This window comes from Muscardinus avellanarius (assembly GCF_963383645.1).
Source record: "Muscardinus avellanarius genome assembly, chromosome: 7".
Lineage (NCBI taxonomy): Eukaryota > Metazoa > Chordata > Mammalia > Rodentia > Gliridae > Muscardinus > Muscardinus avellanarius.
The window spans coordinates 23573499-23588184 of record NC_137793.1 but is presented as its reverse complement, the minus strand read 5'-3'; the positions used below and the strand labels follow the sequence as shown (position 1 = coordinate 23588184).

The 14686-nt window shown below is 47.5% G+C and overlaps 1 protein-coding gene across 1 annotated transcript in view; it reads left to right on the top strand.

The window, feature by feature from the left end:
* The window catches only part of STK10 (serine/threonine kinase 10), a gene marked incomplete at both ends in the record, with an annotated part of 99668 nt that overhangs the window by 48771 nt on the left and 36211 nt on the right, over nt 1-14686 (top strand). Inside the window, 3 exons of the mRNA XM_080699445.1 lie at nt 10511-10583; nt 11495-11689; nt 12720-12801. Coding sequence (XP_080555571.1) covers nt 10511-10583; nt 11495-11689; nt 12720-12801 — 350 coding nt within the window. The remainder of the gene's footprint in view (nt 1-10510; nt 10584-11494; nt 11690-12719; nt 12802-14686) is intronic.

The following is a 14686-nucleotide window of genomic DNA, read 5'->3' as shown; positions in this document are numbered from 1 at the left end:
GTGTGTGTGTGTGTGTGTGCGCGCGCGCGCGCGCGCATGTGTGTGTGTGTGCAGTATTGGGGACTGAATACAGGATATGTGTAGGTAGTGTATAAATACTGAACCACTTTATAACTATATAATGGACTTGAACATCCTTGGATTTTGGTTGAGGACATATTCTTGAAACCAGTCCTCAGTGGATACCAAAGGACAACAGTCAAGTTATTTGTGTCTTTTAATTCCCATATAATTTTATTCCAATAAATAAGTTAATCTGGAGCTATATACAACAAACCCATAAGTCTTTTGGCTCTGTCAAGATTATAGAGACTTTTAAATCTGTGTGTTTGAGTTTTTAATATAAGCAACATTGCTTTGGTAATAAGAAAAAAATACACACATATGGCAAATAAATATTTAAGTAGGATATATGGCCCCGTAGACAATTTGCAGCAATGAGACCCACGAAGAGGAGAACTAGTCACTCCTAACCTGGCAGAGAGGACCACCACTCCCGGTGGGCTGCCCCATCTCTCCTCCGAGCGCAGAAAGGCAGGACCAGGGAGAAGAGCACAGCTGACGGCCCTCTTTCTTTTTTTTTTTTCCTTTTCTTTTTTTCTTTTTTTTTTTTTTGTGTGTGGGATTTTATTTATTTATTTTTTTTAGTAGGGATTGAACCCAGGGGCATTCTACGTCCGAGCTACAGCCCCAGCACTATTTTACTTTTTGATTTGGAAATAGGGTCTTGCTAAGTTGCTGAGGCTGTCCTTGAGCCTGGATCCTCCTATCTCAGCCTCACCAGTACTGGGATTACAGATGTGTGGTTTCTGCAAGTCACTGAGTCTCCTCATGACTTCAGCTTCTTCATCTTGTGAAATGAGGATAATAATTATCTCTGAAGAGGTCATAGATAGGAACTCTGCGTAGGAATAGGTGATAATGCAAAATGATACGTAGGTGGTAAATACAAGTCTCTGTACAGTGCTGTGAACCTGGCAAATGATGTTACTTTTCTTTAGTTTTTTTTTTTTTTAGTTTTTTTTTCTTTTTTTTTCTTTTTTGCAGTATTAGGGATGGAACCCAGGGGTATTCTACCTCCGAGTGACACCCCCAGCTCTATTTTTATTTTTTATTTTGAAACAGGGTCTCACTGAGTTGCAGAGGGCTTCACTAAGTAGCTGAGGCTGTCCAGGAACCATGATCCTCCTGTGTCAGTCTCCCGAATGTTGGGATTACAAGTATGTTCCCCCACACCTGGCTATGTTATTAGTTTGTGTGTGTGTGTGTGTGTGTGTGTGTGTGTGTGTGTGTGTGTGTGTGTGTATTTGGTACTGGGGTGGAACCCAGGGGCTTTTCTACCGCCGGGATATACTCCCAGATCTATTTTATACTTTATTTGGAAACAGGGTCTCACTAAGTTGCTGAAAGCCTCACTAAGTAGCTGAGGCTGGCTTTGAACTTGTGTGGTCCTCCTGTCTCAGCCTCCCAAGCGTGAGGATTACAAGCATGCACCATCACGCCCGGCTATAGTTTTTATACAATTAATATGTACTTCAAAAATTGTTGGTCACCGGGCATGGTGGTACATACTTGTAATTCCCGCGCTTGGGAGGCTGAAACAGGAGGATCACACAGGTTCAAAGCCAGCCTCAGCTAAAGCCCCTGGGTTCCACCCCCAGTACCACCAAAAAAAAATTGTTGGTCATAGTATTATACAATTCTCTAGTCTGTCTTCAAATTTTTATTAATTTTTTTGTGTATGTGTTTCTGGAGATCAAACCCAAAGCATGTTAGGCTTGCGCTGTTCTACAACAGCTTCCACAGAGCCATATCCTCAGCAGCAAGGCTGTGTGTGTGTGTGTGTGTGTGTGTGTGTGTGTGTGTGTGTGTGTGTGTGAATGGGGATTGAACCCAGGGACATTCTATCTCTGAGCTACACCCCAGTTCTTTTTATTTTTTGCCTTGAAACAGAGTCTCACTAGATTGCTAAGAGTCTGGCTAAGTCGCTGAGACTGTCCTTGATCCTGCAATCCTCTTGTTTCAGCCTCCCAAGTACTAGGATTATAGGCATGCACTACAACACCCAGCCTAGTCTGCCTTAAAAATATATTATTTTTTTGCTGGGCGTGGTGGCGCACGCTTGTAATCCCAGCATTTGGGAGGCTGAGACAGGAGGATCGCAGTTCATGACAGCCTCGGCTACTTAGTGAGGACCTTTGCAACTCAGTGAGACCCTGTTTCTAAATAAAGAGTAAAAAGTAGGGCTGGGGGTGTCGCTCAGAGATAGAATGTCCCTGGCTTCCATCCCCTAGTACTGTAATATATATATATATATATATATATATATATATATATATATATATATTTTAATATCTATTTTATTTGTTATTTTGTAGTTGTAAGTACTGTTCGGGGTACAGTGTGGCATTCCCAATATATGTACACACATAGTACACACATGGTACACACATATGTAATGATCATATCAGAATAATTGACACATCATTGTAGCTATTGATTTATTTTTTTAGAAACAGCCAAAGTCCTTTCTAGTGGCTGTTTTTAAATGTACAATTAATTGTCATCCATAGCTACCCAGTGTGCTATAGCAGATTAGAAGTCATTCTTCCCACCAACTGTACCTCTGAACCATTAACCAGCCTCTGTCCACCTCCCTCCGCTCTCCTTTTCTAGCCTCTATTTCTACTCTCTACTTCTGTGAAAACCACAAACTTTTTAGTTTCTACATATAAGTGAGAACAAGCAGTGCTTCTCATTCTGTGCCGGGCTTATTTCACTTCACAATGTTCTAGTCTGCTTTTTAAATTTGAATAATGTCGGCGGGTTGCCCGCATCACCTTAAATGTTCCTCACCCACATGATTATTTAAGTGTTTTTCTTATATCCCATCACATGCACAAAACATCATTTACCTGTGAAAGCCTTAGGCTGGATTCTTAGGGTTCTCCTGTTATTTGCTAATCAATAATGCAGAGATGGATGCTTGCTCTGGGTCTTAGAGTCTCTTTCTGCAATCATACGTGGAAGAGGAACCTCAGAGGCAGAGCTAGGGGTGCCTGTGTGGTGGGTCAGGCCCTGTTCACACCTGTGATTAGTGTGTCTTGCCTCCTGGTCATACCCATTCTCACTCTCCCCGGCAGAGTATAAAGTTCCCTTTTACCACATCCTGGGTTTTACTTAAAAGAGAAAAAACAAAAAGCCACAAAACCAAACAGAAAAAAAGTTGCTAAATACATTTTGGATTTTTAAATCATAAAAGCAATGCATGAGCCAGGTGTGGTGGTGCACACTTATAATCCCAGTACTTGGGAGGCATAGACAGGAAATCTCAGGTTCGTGGCCAGCCTCAGTAACTTAGTGAGGCCCTCTATAATTTAGTGAAATACTGTTTCAAAATAAAGAATAAATTAGGGTTGGGAGTGTAGCTTAGAGGTAGAATGCCCCTGGGTTCAATTTTCCGTCTGTCTGTCTGTCTGTCTGTCTGTCTGTCTGTCTGTCTCTCTCTCTCTCTCTCTCTCTCTCTCTCTCTCTCTCTCTCTCTCTCACACACACACACACACACACACACACACACTCTGGTATATACCATCAAAAATATTTAAAGGTTAAAAATGTGCAAAGTAAAAAATGTAATGCCCCTTTTATGCACTGCCCCTCTGAAATCTCACTTCCAGGGAGGTGTGTAACCCTTCTACCTCCGGGCTATACTCCCAGATATATATATATATATATATATATATATATTTTTTTTTTTTTTTTTTTTTTGCAGGTCTGGGGATGGAACCCAGGGGCATTCAACCTCTGAGCTACACCCCCCTGCCCTATTTTTTTTTTTTTATTCTTTATTTTGAAACTGGATCTCACTGAGTTCCCCAGGGCCTCACTAAGTAGCTGAGGCTGCCCGCGAACTGCGATCCTCCAGTCTCAGCTTCCCAAATGCTGGAATTACAAGCGTGCGCCACCACGCCCAGCTCTGTTTTATATTTTTATTTGGATACAGGGTCTCTTAAGCCAGTGAGGCTGGCTTCGAACCTGTGCGATCCTGTCTCCGCCTCCCAAGGGCGGGGATTACAAGCGTGTGCCATCATGCCTGGCAGCCCTACTTTTTATTTTGATTTTGGAACAGGTTTGCTAAGTTGAAGAGAGTCTGACTACTTGCAGAGGCTGTCCTTGAACTTGTAGTCCTCCTGTCTCAGCCTCCTAGGTACTGGAATACACCACCATGCCTGGCCTGGATCGTTCTTTTTAAACACAACTGGAATCATACTGTAGGTGCCATAAGACCATCATATTATATATCCTGTAATATAATGCAACTTGTACATTATAGACAAGCTCTATGTTTCGTGTATCCAAACACAGACCTGTTCCTTCTTAGGGTTGTGTGTTATTTCAGACCTGGAGAGAACCACAATTTAATCAGTTGCTCTCAAGCTCCAGCAAGAATTCCTGTTGTTTCCAGTTTGTTCTTTCCAATAATGCTATTATAAGCATCCATCTATGCTATAAATCTACTTTTGGATATCTAGTTCCCAGAAATAAAATCGCTGTTTTTTAATTATGGTTCTGGGGTCACTCTATCACTGACCTGTATCCCTGTTCCTTTTTATTTTATTTCGAGACAAGATTTCCCCAAATTGCTGAGGCTGGTCTTTTTTTTTTTTTTTTTTTTCCCCCCAGTACTGGGGGTGGAACCCAGGGGCATTCTACCTCTGAGCTACACCTTCAGCCCTATTTTTTATTCTTTATTTTGAAACAGGGTCTCACTGAGTTGCAAAGGGCCTCACTAAGTAGCTGAGGCTGTCCTCAAACCCCAATCCTCCTCAGCCTCCCAAATGCTGGGATTACAAGCGTGCACCACCATGCCCAACTTGAGGCTGGTCTTGAACCTGCAATCCTCCTCCTGACATGTAACTGGAATTACAGATATGACCACCATGTCTGGCTCAAGAATAGTTTTACAAAGTTAAACAAAATAGAACAAAAATTACAGTGGTTTTTCGTTATCGGTGAGGAGTGCATTCCAAATTCCTTATACCAAAGAGAGTTCTGAGCCCTATGTGGACTGTATTTTTTCCTTTACATACATAAACTTATAAATTAACCACAGTAAGTGATTAGCAATGATAACTACTAATAAAACAACAATATTCTTCTCTTTTTTGGTCCTGGGGATTGAGTCTAGGGGCATTCTACCTCTGAGTCATACTCCCCCAACTCCTATTTTTGTTTTTAATTTTGCTAAGCTGCTGAGGCTGGCCTTGAATCTACAATCCTCCTGTCCCAGCCTCCCAAATGCTGGAATTAGTGGTGTGTGCCACCCCCTAGGCACAATCTACTTTAATAAAAGTTTTGAAAGCGCAAGGATAGTTTGTTTCTAGAACTTCCTGTGTAATATTTTCATATTTTCAGACTGTGGTTGACCCCAGGCAGCTGAAACTGGAAAGCAACACCGCATGGGGCCTGCTGTGTGAGGGGAGGAGGCCCAGCAGCCTCTGTGTGCTTAGGAACTTGTAAGTGCCACAGTGTTCCCTCAGGAAACCTGCTGGGGACGCCACACTCCAGATGTTGTGTCGGGGATACAGCTGTGTGCCAGGCACAAATTACCACTCTCCCCATGGAAATTATAGTCTCTAAAGGGAGCTCCCCTCCCTGGTGCCCAGCCTCTGATTCTGTGCAAAAGAGGGGAGTACTTTCATGATCAGAGGCAGCCTGTGGAAAAGGCCTCGTGACTCGCCCCGCACCCATCGTCCCAGGGACACCCCACACCCTCAGCTCAGTTCAGGGAGCAGGCCCAGGAAAGCCCGGGTCCCTGGGCTGAAGGCCCTCCCTCTGCCAGGCCCCATTTCCAAGGCGGAAGGGGAAGTAGCTTGTTTCAGGGAGGGCCCTGGGGACCAACTGTCGTTGTGATTGTGAAAGTCCGTGGTTTCTGTTTTCCTCTCCCCCTCAGGGAGAGGTCCACGGGGCCCACGGGTGGGGTCGGGGCAGCTTCTGGGAGCCTCGCCCCTGGGTGCAGGAGCAGTCTCTGTTCCTGAGGGATTTCCTGGCTGGGGACGGGCCAGCCATTGTTGGCATTTATGGGGGAGCCAGGTTTGTAGGGTGGGGCCGACCCAGGAGCAAGGGGTGAGCCCAGCCCCCATTCTTAGCCAGGAGGCCCAAAGGGACACCCATGGTCATTCCAAAGCTGGCCTCTTCGCAGGGTCCTGGGCTTTGCCTCAGCTGCTGCAGCTACCGTTCCACCTAGGGACCAGTAGCTCTCTGGCCAGATGGCCCCCGACAGAGCACAGCTACTGCTGTCCAGGTCTACTGCCAGGGCTCCAGCCAGCTCGCCCTTCAAAAGAGTCCTATATTGTGCTGGGCGTGGTGGTTCACACTTGTAATCCTAGCATTTGAGAGGCTGAGACAGGAGAATCACAGTTTGGGGACAGCCCCAGCTACTTAGTGAGGCTCTTTGCAACTCAGTGAGCCCCTGTTTCAAAATAAAGAATAGAAAATAGAGCCTTTGCGCACACTTGTAATTCCAGCATCTGGGAGGCTAAGACAGGAGGATCGCAGGCTTGTGGCCACCCTCAGCTACTTAGTGAGGCCCTTTGCAACTCATTGAGACCCTGTTTCAAAATAAAGATTAAAAAAAAAAAAAAAAGTAGGGCTGTGGTATAGCTTGGAGGTACTTGGGTTCCATCCCCAGTACTGAAAAAAAATAAAATCCTACAGGCAGCATCCCAGTGGTGCTGATGGGGAAACAGGCCGGATGTTTGTGACCGCCCTGTCCCGCACCTTATCAACATCCAATCCCATGCGCCTCCCCTCCTGCCTGCTGTCCTGTTACTTCTTGTCCCTCCAGGCCAGTTGTGCCCCCCCCAGGCCTCTATGCAGTTTCCTCTGCCTGGAAATGTCTCCCCCAGATCCCGACCCCTGTCTCAATCTGCCCTGCTGTGCAGCACCCTCTTCTCCCTTCTTCACCCTGCCTGGTCGACCCCACAGGGCCCCTGCCAGTCAGTCAGAGAGAGGGGCTGACGGCAAGGTCAGCTCTGCACCCAGTGTCTGGCCGTGCTAGATGTTCAGTTAGTATGAATTCTTTTTCCTCTCTACCCTCGGCTGTCCTCCCCCTCCCCTTCTCTCCCTCTTTCCCTTCCCTTCCCTTCCTCCTTCCCTTCCTTCCTTCCTTCCTTCCTTCCTTCCTTCCTTCCTACCTACCTACCTACCTACCTACCTGGGGACTCTACCAGTGAGCCACACCCCAGCGCTTTTTATTTCTTACTTGACACAGGGTGTTGATACATTGCTAAGGCTATCCTCAAATTTGCCATCCTCTCACCTAAGCCTCCCAAGTACTGGTATTACAGACATGTACAGCCCTACCTGCTCTCTGAGGTCACATCCCCACTGTCCACTGTCAGCCGCGCACTCAGGTCTTTCCGTCCCTTCGGCTGTGAGTGGTGTTTGGTGTTTATTGGCGGCCTTCCTTTCCCACTACACTTTGAGAACCCGGAGTCAAGGGCATGGCTTGCTGTTGGTCCCTGCTGGATCCTCTGGGCCTGGCCACTCCCTGGTGTCAAATGCTTGATGAGTGCCTGTGTGAACCCAGGACGGAGCAGAGCAAGGCCAGCATGGAGTTCTTGCACGTTCAGGCTGGGCTGTGAGCATTGAGTTCTCTCCTGCTTTGAAGTTGTGTCTGGATTTTGCAGCTGTGGCGTGTGTGGGTCCAGAGCCAGGCCCGGGCTCCCTGAGCTGCAGGTGGTGGTAAGGGTCGTCAGAACAAGGCACCTCATCAGCTTCCAAGTGAGCATCCCAGTTCTCCCCAAGAGCGTTTCCTCTTGAACCTGTTGTTCAATTCAGATGAAACATGTCTTTTTTAGCCGGGCGTGGTGGCGCACGCTTGTAATCCCTGCGCTTGGGAGGCAGAGACAGGAGGATCGCGCTGTTTCGAAGCCAGCCATGCTGGCTTAAGAGACCCTGTTTCCAAATAAAAATACAAAAATAGGTCTGGGAGTGTAGCCCGGAGGTAGAAGGGTTTCCAGGAACCCCAGTTCTACTAAAAAAAAAAATAATAATAATAATAATTAAAAAAAAGGGCTGGGTGTGTAGCTCGGAGGTAGAATGCCCCTGGGTTTCATCCCCAATAGCGCAAAAGAAAAAAGAAGAAAGAAAGAAAGAAAGAAAGAAAGAAAGAAAGAAAGAAAGAAAGAAAGAAAGAAAGGCAGACAGGCAAAAGTATTAGGTCTGTGCTTAAAGATTTATTTGGTTTTACTTATTTTTTTTTTTAGCTGGGGTCTCCCTGTGCTGCCCAGGTGGCCTTGAACTCCTGAGCTCAAGCAGCCTCCTGCTTCAGCCTCCTAAGTGCTGGGACCACAGGGGCACTCCATGGCACCAGACTGTTAATTTACTTATTTTTTGTTAGTCCTGAAAATCATACATGTTCATAATGGCAAAGTTATAGAATTCAGAAAGTGGAAGGAACCTTGTCTAGTTCACCACCAACAGACAACCAGTTAAGCATTTTGGTGTGTTTTCTTTAAGAATTCCTTCAAGTATCACTATATTTTCACCAATATTTGTTTTTGCCCTTTTTTGAGGTTGCACAATTCTAATAATAAATATTATGTGTGTATATATATATATCACTGTGCATTCTTTTTCCCCACTTAGCTTTATAATATAAACAAAAACATAAAATATTTTACATTAAATATACTTAAATTTTTTTTTCAGTACTGGGGATAGAACCCAGAGGCATTCTACCTCTGAGCTTATACCCCTAGCCCTATTTTTTTTTTATTCTTTTTTTTGAAACAGGGTTTCACTAAGTTTTCGAGGGCCTCACTAAGTAGCAGGCTGTAAACTTGCGATCCTCCTGTCTCAGCTCCCAAGTACTGGGATTACAAGCGTGTGTCACCACACCGAGCTCAAAACTAATTTTAACAACTACAGAATATCCCATCCTATGGGGTCACATCACTTAATCTATTCAGTTGTTTACCCTTTACCTCATCTTTCTAACCTTCCAATTGTCCACTTATCTTGCTGTGTGTATGTGTGTGCATGATAGATACACCATCCAAAATTCTTTAGAAGGGCATTTGCTTTTGGAAAAGGCAGGACATATTACCTATAAACAGTTTTTTGGATATGCCTGTAATTCCAGTACTTGGAAAGCTGAGACAGAAGGATTGAAGGTTTGAAACCAGCAACGAGCCTTGGGAACTTAGTGAGGCCCTCAGCAACCTAGTGAGACCTTGTTTCAAAGTAAAATAAAATAGAAGTGAGGGTGTATTAGAACATTCCTGGATCAATCCTCAGTACTACTAACCTTTTGTGTGTGTGTGTGTGTGTGTGTGTGTGTGTGTGTGTGTGTGTGCTGCCTTACAAGCAAGAGGCCCTGGATTCCATCTCTTAGCAACAACAACAACACCACACAACAACAACACACAGAAACACATCTAAGCAATTCTAGTTATAAATTGTTGCTATTATAACTTTTTTTTTTTTTTTTTGGTGGTACTGGGGTTCCTTGGAAACCCTTCTACCTCCGGGCTACACTCCCAGACCTGTTTTATATTTTTATTTGGAAACAGAGTCTTTTAAGTCAGCGAAGCTGGCTTCAAACCTGAACGATCCTCCTGTCTCTGCCTCCCAAGTGCGGGGATTACAAGCGTGCACCACCACGCCCGGCCATGCTACTATAACTTTGATGAACACCACAATTTTCAAGTTCTTTCATTAAAGCCGGGCGTGGTGGCCCACACTTGTAATCCCAGCATTTGGGAGGCTGAGACAGGAGGATCGTGGTTTGCGGACAGCCTCAGCTACTTAGTTTGCAACTCAGTGAGACCCTCTTTCCAAATAAGGAATAAAAATAAAATAGGGTTGGGGGTATAGCTCAGAGGTAGAATGTCTTTGGGTTCCATCCCCAATACCACTCACACAAAATGTTCTCTCATTAAAATTCCTACATTTGGAATGACTGGATCAAAAGATGATGGATAGTTTAAAGATTCTTGTTACTTATTGCTAAAATGCTTTCCTAAGCCGGGCGTGGTGGCGCACGCTTGTAATCCCAGCGCTTGGGAGGCTGAGACAGGAGGATCGCGCGGGTTCAAAGCCAGCCTCAGCTACTTAGGCTCTCAGCAACTTAGTGAGACCCTGTTTCCAAATAAAGTATAAAATAGGTCTGGGAGTGTAGCCTGGAGGTAAAAAAGCCCCTGGGTTCCAACCTCAGTACCACACAAAAATAAATAAATAAAATAAATAAATAAATAAATAAATGCTTTTTCAAAGGTGCTTGCCAGTATACTCTCGAATTTGAAGCTAGAATGTGCCCATCTGACTACCTTTTTATAGAAGCATTTATTTATTATCTATTGCAATCTCTAACTTGCCAGACAGAACATGGCAGCTGTCAGTCCATTTGAAATGCGTACCCCTGAGGCCCCATCACAGACATTACCCCCAGAGCCAGGGGTGGAGGAATGGCCTTCAAATATTTTATCAGATTTTGGTCTTACAGCTGACTTTGGTGTGTCTGCCAAGAATCTGAAGACTCTGCAGAAACGGGATTCCTTCATAGGAACGCCCTACTGGTGAGTCCTAAGCTTCTGGGAATTGGATGAGGGCTGAACAGTGAACAGAATACTCCCCAGGTGACTTCTGCATGGTTTAGGGGAGAGGGGCCAAAAGACAAGCGCCCCCAAGTCAGCCTCCACTGTTAGTGCTGTGACCGCAGACAAGCGACTTAGCTCTCCTGCGCCTCTGTTTACGAGCCTGCAAATCAGGGATATAATGACACCCACTTAATAGTGCTACCGGGAGGATAAAATGACACTGGTGGACAGCACCCCATTAATCACCTAAACTGAATTCCACACACAAGCAAACAGTCTCAGTTCTTTATTTCCTCCGCACTTGTGTACTGAGTTCTGGGCCTGGGCAGGGCGAGGGGGTGCAGGTGAGCAGCGTAGGCTAGGCTCCTCCCTGGGCTTCTCCAGCGGCTCGTGTTTCCTTCTCTTCCGACACTATAACTTTAAACAACGCAACAGAGCTCTCCTACTTGATTTCACACCTAATCACTTTGTTTTGTCACATTTTCACAACTTGCTTTGTGGAGTTTAGCTCTTCTCTTGTTTGCTTTATCGCTCTTAACCCTCTCTTTCTCTCTCCCCTTTCATTCCTCCTCCTCCTTCTCTCCCATCCCTTCTTTCAGTCTGCGGTCCAAGTCTCCCCACCCCACCTTCCCCGCCGACCCTGCCCATCCTCAGGACTCTGTTCTGGACCGCTGCTGGCATCTTGTGGCAGGCCTTGGGAACTGCAGCAGGCCTGGCGGGCACGCTGTGCGGGTGAAGACGTTCTCCAGTGGGATGCCAAGTAAAGCAAATCACGGCTCCAAGTGCTGCCAGCCTCTGAGCTGGGCTGCTGGTAGCCCTTGACCCTGGGCTCTGAGATGCTTCCACGGAGGCCAGACTCTGAGCTCTCTGTTGTCCCTTGGTTGGTCCAGGATGGCCCCCGAGGTGGTGCTCTGCGAGACCATGAAGGACACGCCCTACGACTACAAAGCCGACATCTGGTCCCTGGGCATCACTCTGATAGAGATGGCGCAGATCGAGCCCCCACACCATGAGCTCAACCCCATGCGAGTCCTGCTCAAGATCGCCAAGTCGGACCCCCCAACGCTTCTCACGCCGTCCAAGTGGTGAGGGGCAAGCGGCCTGCCTGGGGTGTCTGTGGGCCGGGACAGGGACCCTGGTAGCAGCATGGGGCCGGTGCAGTGCTGGGGTCTTCCTGGTGCTGCCAGGCCCTGAGGTCAGGAGAGACCGGGCCTGGGGATCTCTAGGCATTTCTGGGCTCCCTGTCATGCCTTCTGCACTAGGGACCTGAGTGCAAACCATCAAAACAAGCCGGGTACAGGCATGCCTGTAACCCCAATACTTGGGAGGCTGAGCCAGGAGGATTGTAGGTTTGAAGCCAACCGCAGTAATTTAGAGAGGCTCTCAGCCACTTAGTGAGAATGTGTTTTCAAACAAATAAAACAGGGCTGGTGATGTAGCTTGGAGGGAGAATGCCCCTGGGTTCAATCCCTACCACCACAAAATAAATAAAATAAAATAAAAAGGGCTGGGGGTAGCCAAGCATAGTGGTGCATGCTTGTAATCCCAGCATTCGGGAGGCTAAGACAGGAGGATTGAGGTTCGCAGACAGCCTCAGCTACTTAGTGAGGCCCTTTGCAACTCAGCGAGACCCTGTTTCAAAATAAAGAATAAAAAATAGGGCTGGGGGTGTAGCTCGGAGGTAGAATGGCCCTGGGTTCCATCCCCAGTACTGAAAAAGAAAAAAAAGGGCTGGGGTGTACCTTGGAGATAGAATGTTCCTGGGTTCAATTCCCCAGTACCCCCCAAAAAGAAAAAATATATAACCCAAAATATAACCCAGGGAGGGGGCTTGGGTTCAAGTCCCAGCACTGCTCTGTGTTCACTAGGTCCCCCACATCTAATCCCTGCTCCTCTCAGATTTTCACTTCCTCATGTGGACAGTGGTGTCCATGATAGGAAAGGTATCACGTAGCCCTATCACCTCCCTATCTTTTAGCCCAGGAAGGTGCGCTTTGTCCGTGGAGAGATGTGTTTAGGGTGCAGTCAGCTCCTGGGAGGATGGAGGCTGTGGGATAGGGGGCTTTCCTCAGCTTTCCCACCACCCCGAGCTCACCGCTGATACATGCCCCCCAGGTCCGTGGAGTTCCGAGACTTCCTGAAGATTGCTCTGGATAAGAACCCCGAAACCCGGCCCAGTGCTGCACAGCTGCTGGAGGTGAGCGCCCCCTCCTGGGGCTGTCCCCGCCTCTGCATGTGCCCGCCCTCTGCAGGCAGAAGGACCTGTGGGGGGGGGGGCACATGAGCTCATCAGTGACCCGGAGCAGGCTGTCCCTCAGCTGGGTGGCCAGCTTCGTGCACAGGTCCTTCAAAGGGCAGCGGTCAACCTGTCCTCAGAGCCAGGCGGGGTCCTGCTGGGCATCATGGGTCTGAATCAAGATTTGGGCTTTACTGGGGTGCATTGGGGAGACGGTATCTGACTCTGAACAGGACCCTCTGGGTGCCATGTGCAGCGCTGGGGACCCGCCTGGGTGATCTGGACTCACAGCATCCCAGTAGCTGGGGTGGGAGATAGGCTGTCTCCTTGAATCTTTATGAAATACAGCTGTGAGCTGTCTATACCCGGCCACTGCCTGGGCCAGGGCATCTGCATCAGGCAGCTGCTAGAGTGAGTGCTGGCCAGGTCTCAGGCAGTTCTCATAGCTGCACACACTGCCTGCCCATGGTGCCCTCACCCGTCTGTCTCTGCCCCCATGCCACCACAGTGACAGAGAGACAGGAAGGGTACGTGTGCAGTACAGAGGGGCTGCCGCTCTACGGTCCTGTCCATTGTGGCCCTTCCAGCTGTGTAACCTCAGCCTCCTTCCCTGGGCCCACCAGCACTAAAGTCTCTAAGTCCACCCGGCTTTCCTGGTTGCCTACTGCGTGCCAGGCACTGGGCCTGCACTGACGTGTTGAGCTCGAATGCATTTCTCTGGGACTAGAAAGTCCTGAATTCAAATCCCAGCTCTCTGCCACTTACCTGGCTGCGAACCCCTTTGCAAGTGGCGTAGCCTCTCTGTGCCTTGGGTCCTGCTCTGGAGTGGGGTGAGTAGTAACACCTCATTGCATGGCGGTGGTGAGGATTAAATGAAAAGAAGCTGTCAAGCTGAGATACTGTCAAGATACTGTACTCGGCTGAGACAAAGGGTCAGAGGTTTGAGGCCAGTCTCAGCAACTTTAGCAAGACTCTCAGCAACTTAGATCCTTTTGCAAAATAAAAAAAAAAAAAAAATAGGGCTGGGGTGTAGCTCAGAGGTAGAACACGCCAGGTTCAATACCAGGGAGGGAACCAAGATGAACAGACTGTCTGCTAGGAGGTCATAAGTGTTTCTTTTAGATTTCCAAAATCTACTTAAAAGCAAATATTTATAGTTCCAGAGGCCTCACCTTTTGGGTACTGTGGTGTTTGCTGGGGATGGAGCAGGGCTGCTGTCACTGTTGGGGCTGATTGCTTCCTGGGAGCAGATGCCTCCTGCCCCATGTGTCCTGCCTCCGGGACATTCCGCAGGGAAGAGGCCAGCTGTCCTCGTCCCACATAGCAGTCCCAGCTCCTCAGCCTGAGCCAGGAACTTCCGTTCCATAGTTGGAAATAAAAATGTCTTGTTAGGGGGGTTTTAGTATGCAGCAGAGAGGGCCACAGAAAAAGGAGATCTTTCAAGATAGACACCCTTCCTTCAGAGCTGGCACTGCCTTGCACTTTTTTTTGTGCCTTTTGAGTTCTGAGTTAGGGAGGGTAAGAGGCTTCTTACTCCTGAAAGATGAGAACAGGGAATCTGGGATGTTACTTGCCAAGGTCACCAGCTTTGGGTGTCAGCCCCAATCTTGGCTTCCCAGCACCCCCAGCTGCTGGTGCCCCAACACGGCCTCCTGTCTGCCTGCTTCCAGGAGGTGTCCCAGGCCCCTTGTCTCTCCCTCATACCCATAGGGGATGGTTCATTCATCTACTCATGCAGGTCTTTTTGTTTGTTTTTTTGTTTTCGATGCTGGGGATAAAATCCAGGGCTTTGCACATACTAGGCAAGCAGTCTACTACTGAGCTGCATTCCTAGCACGCCGTGTGT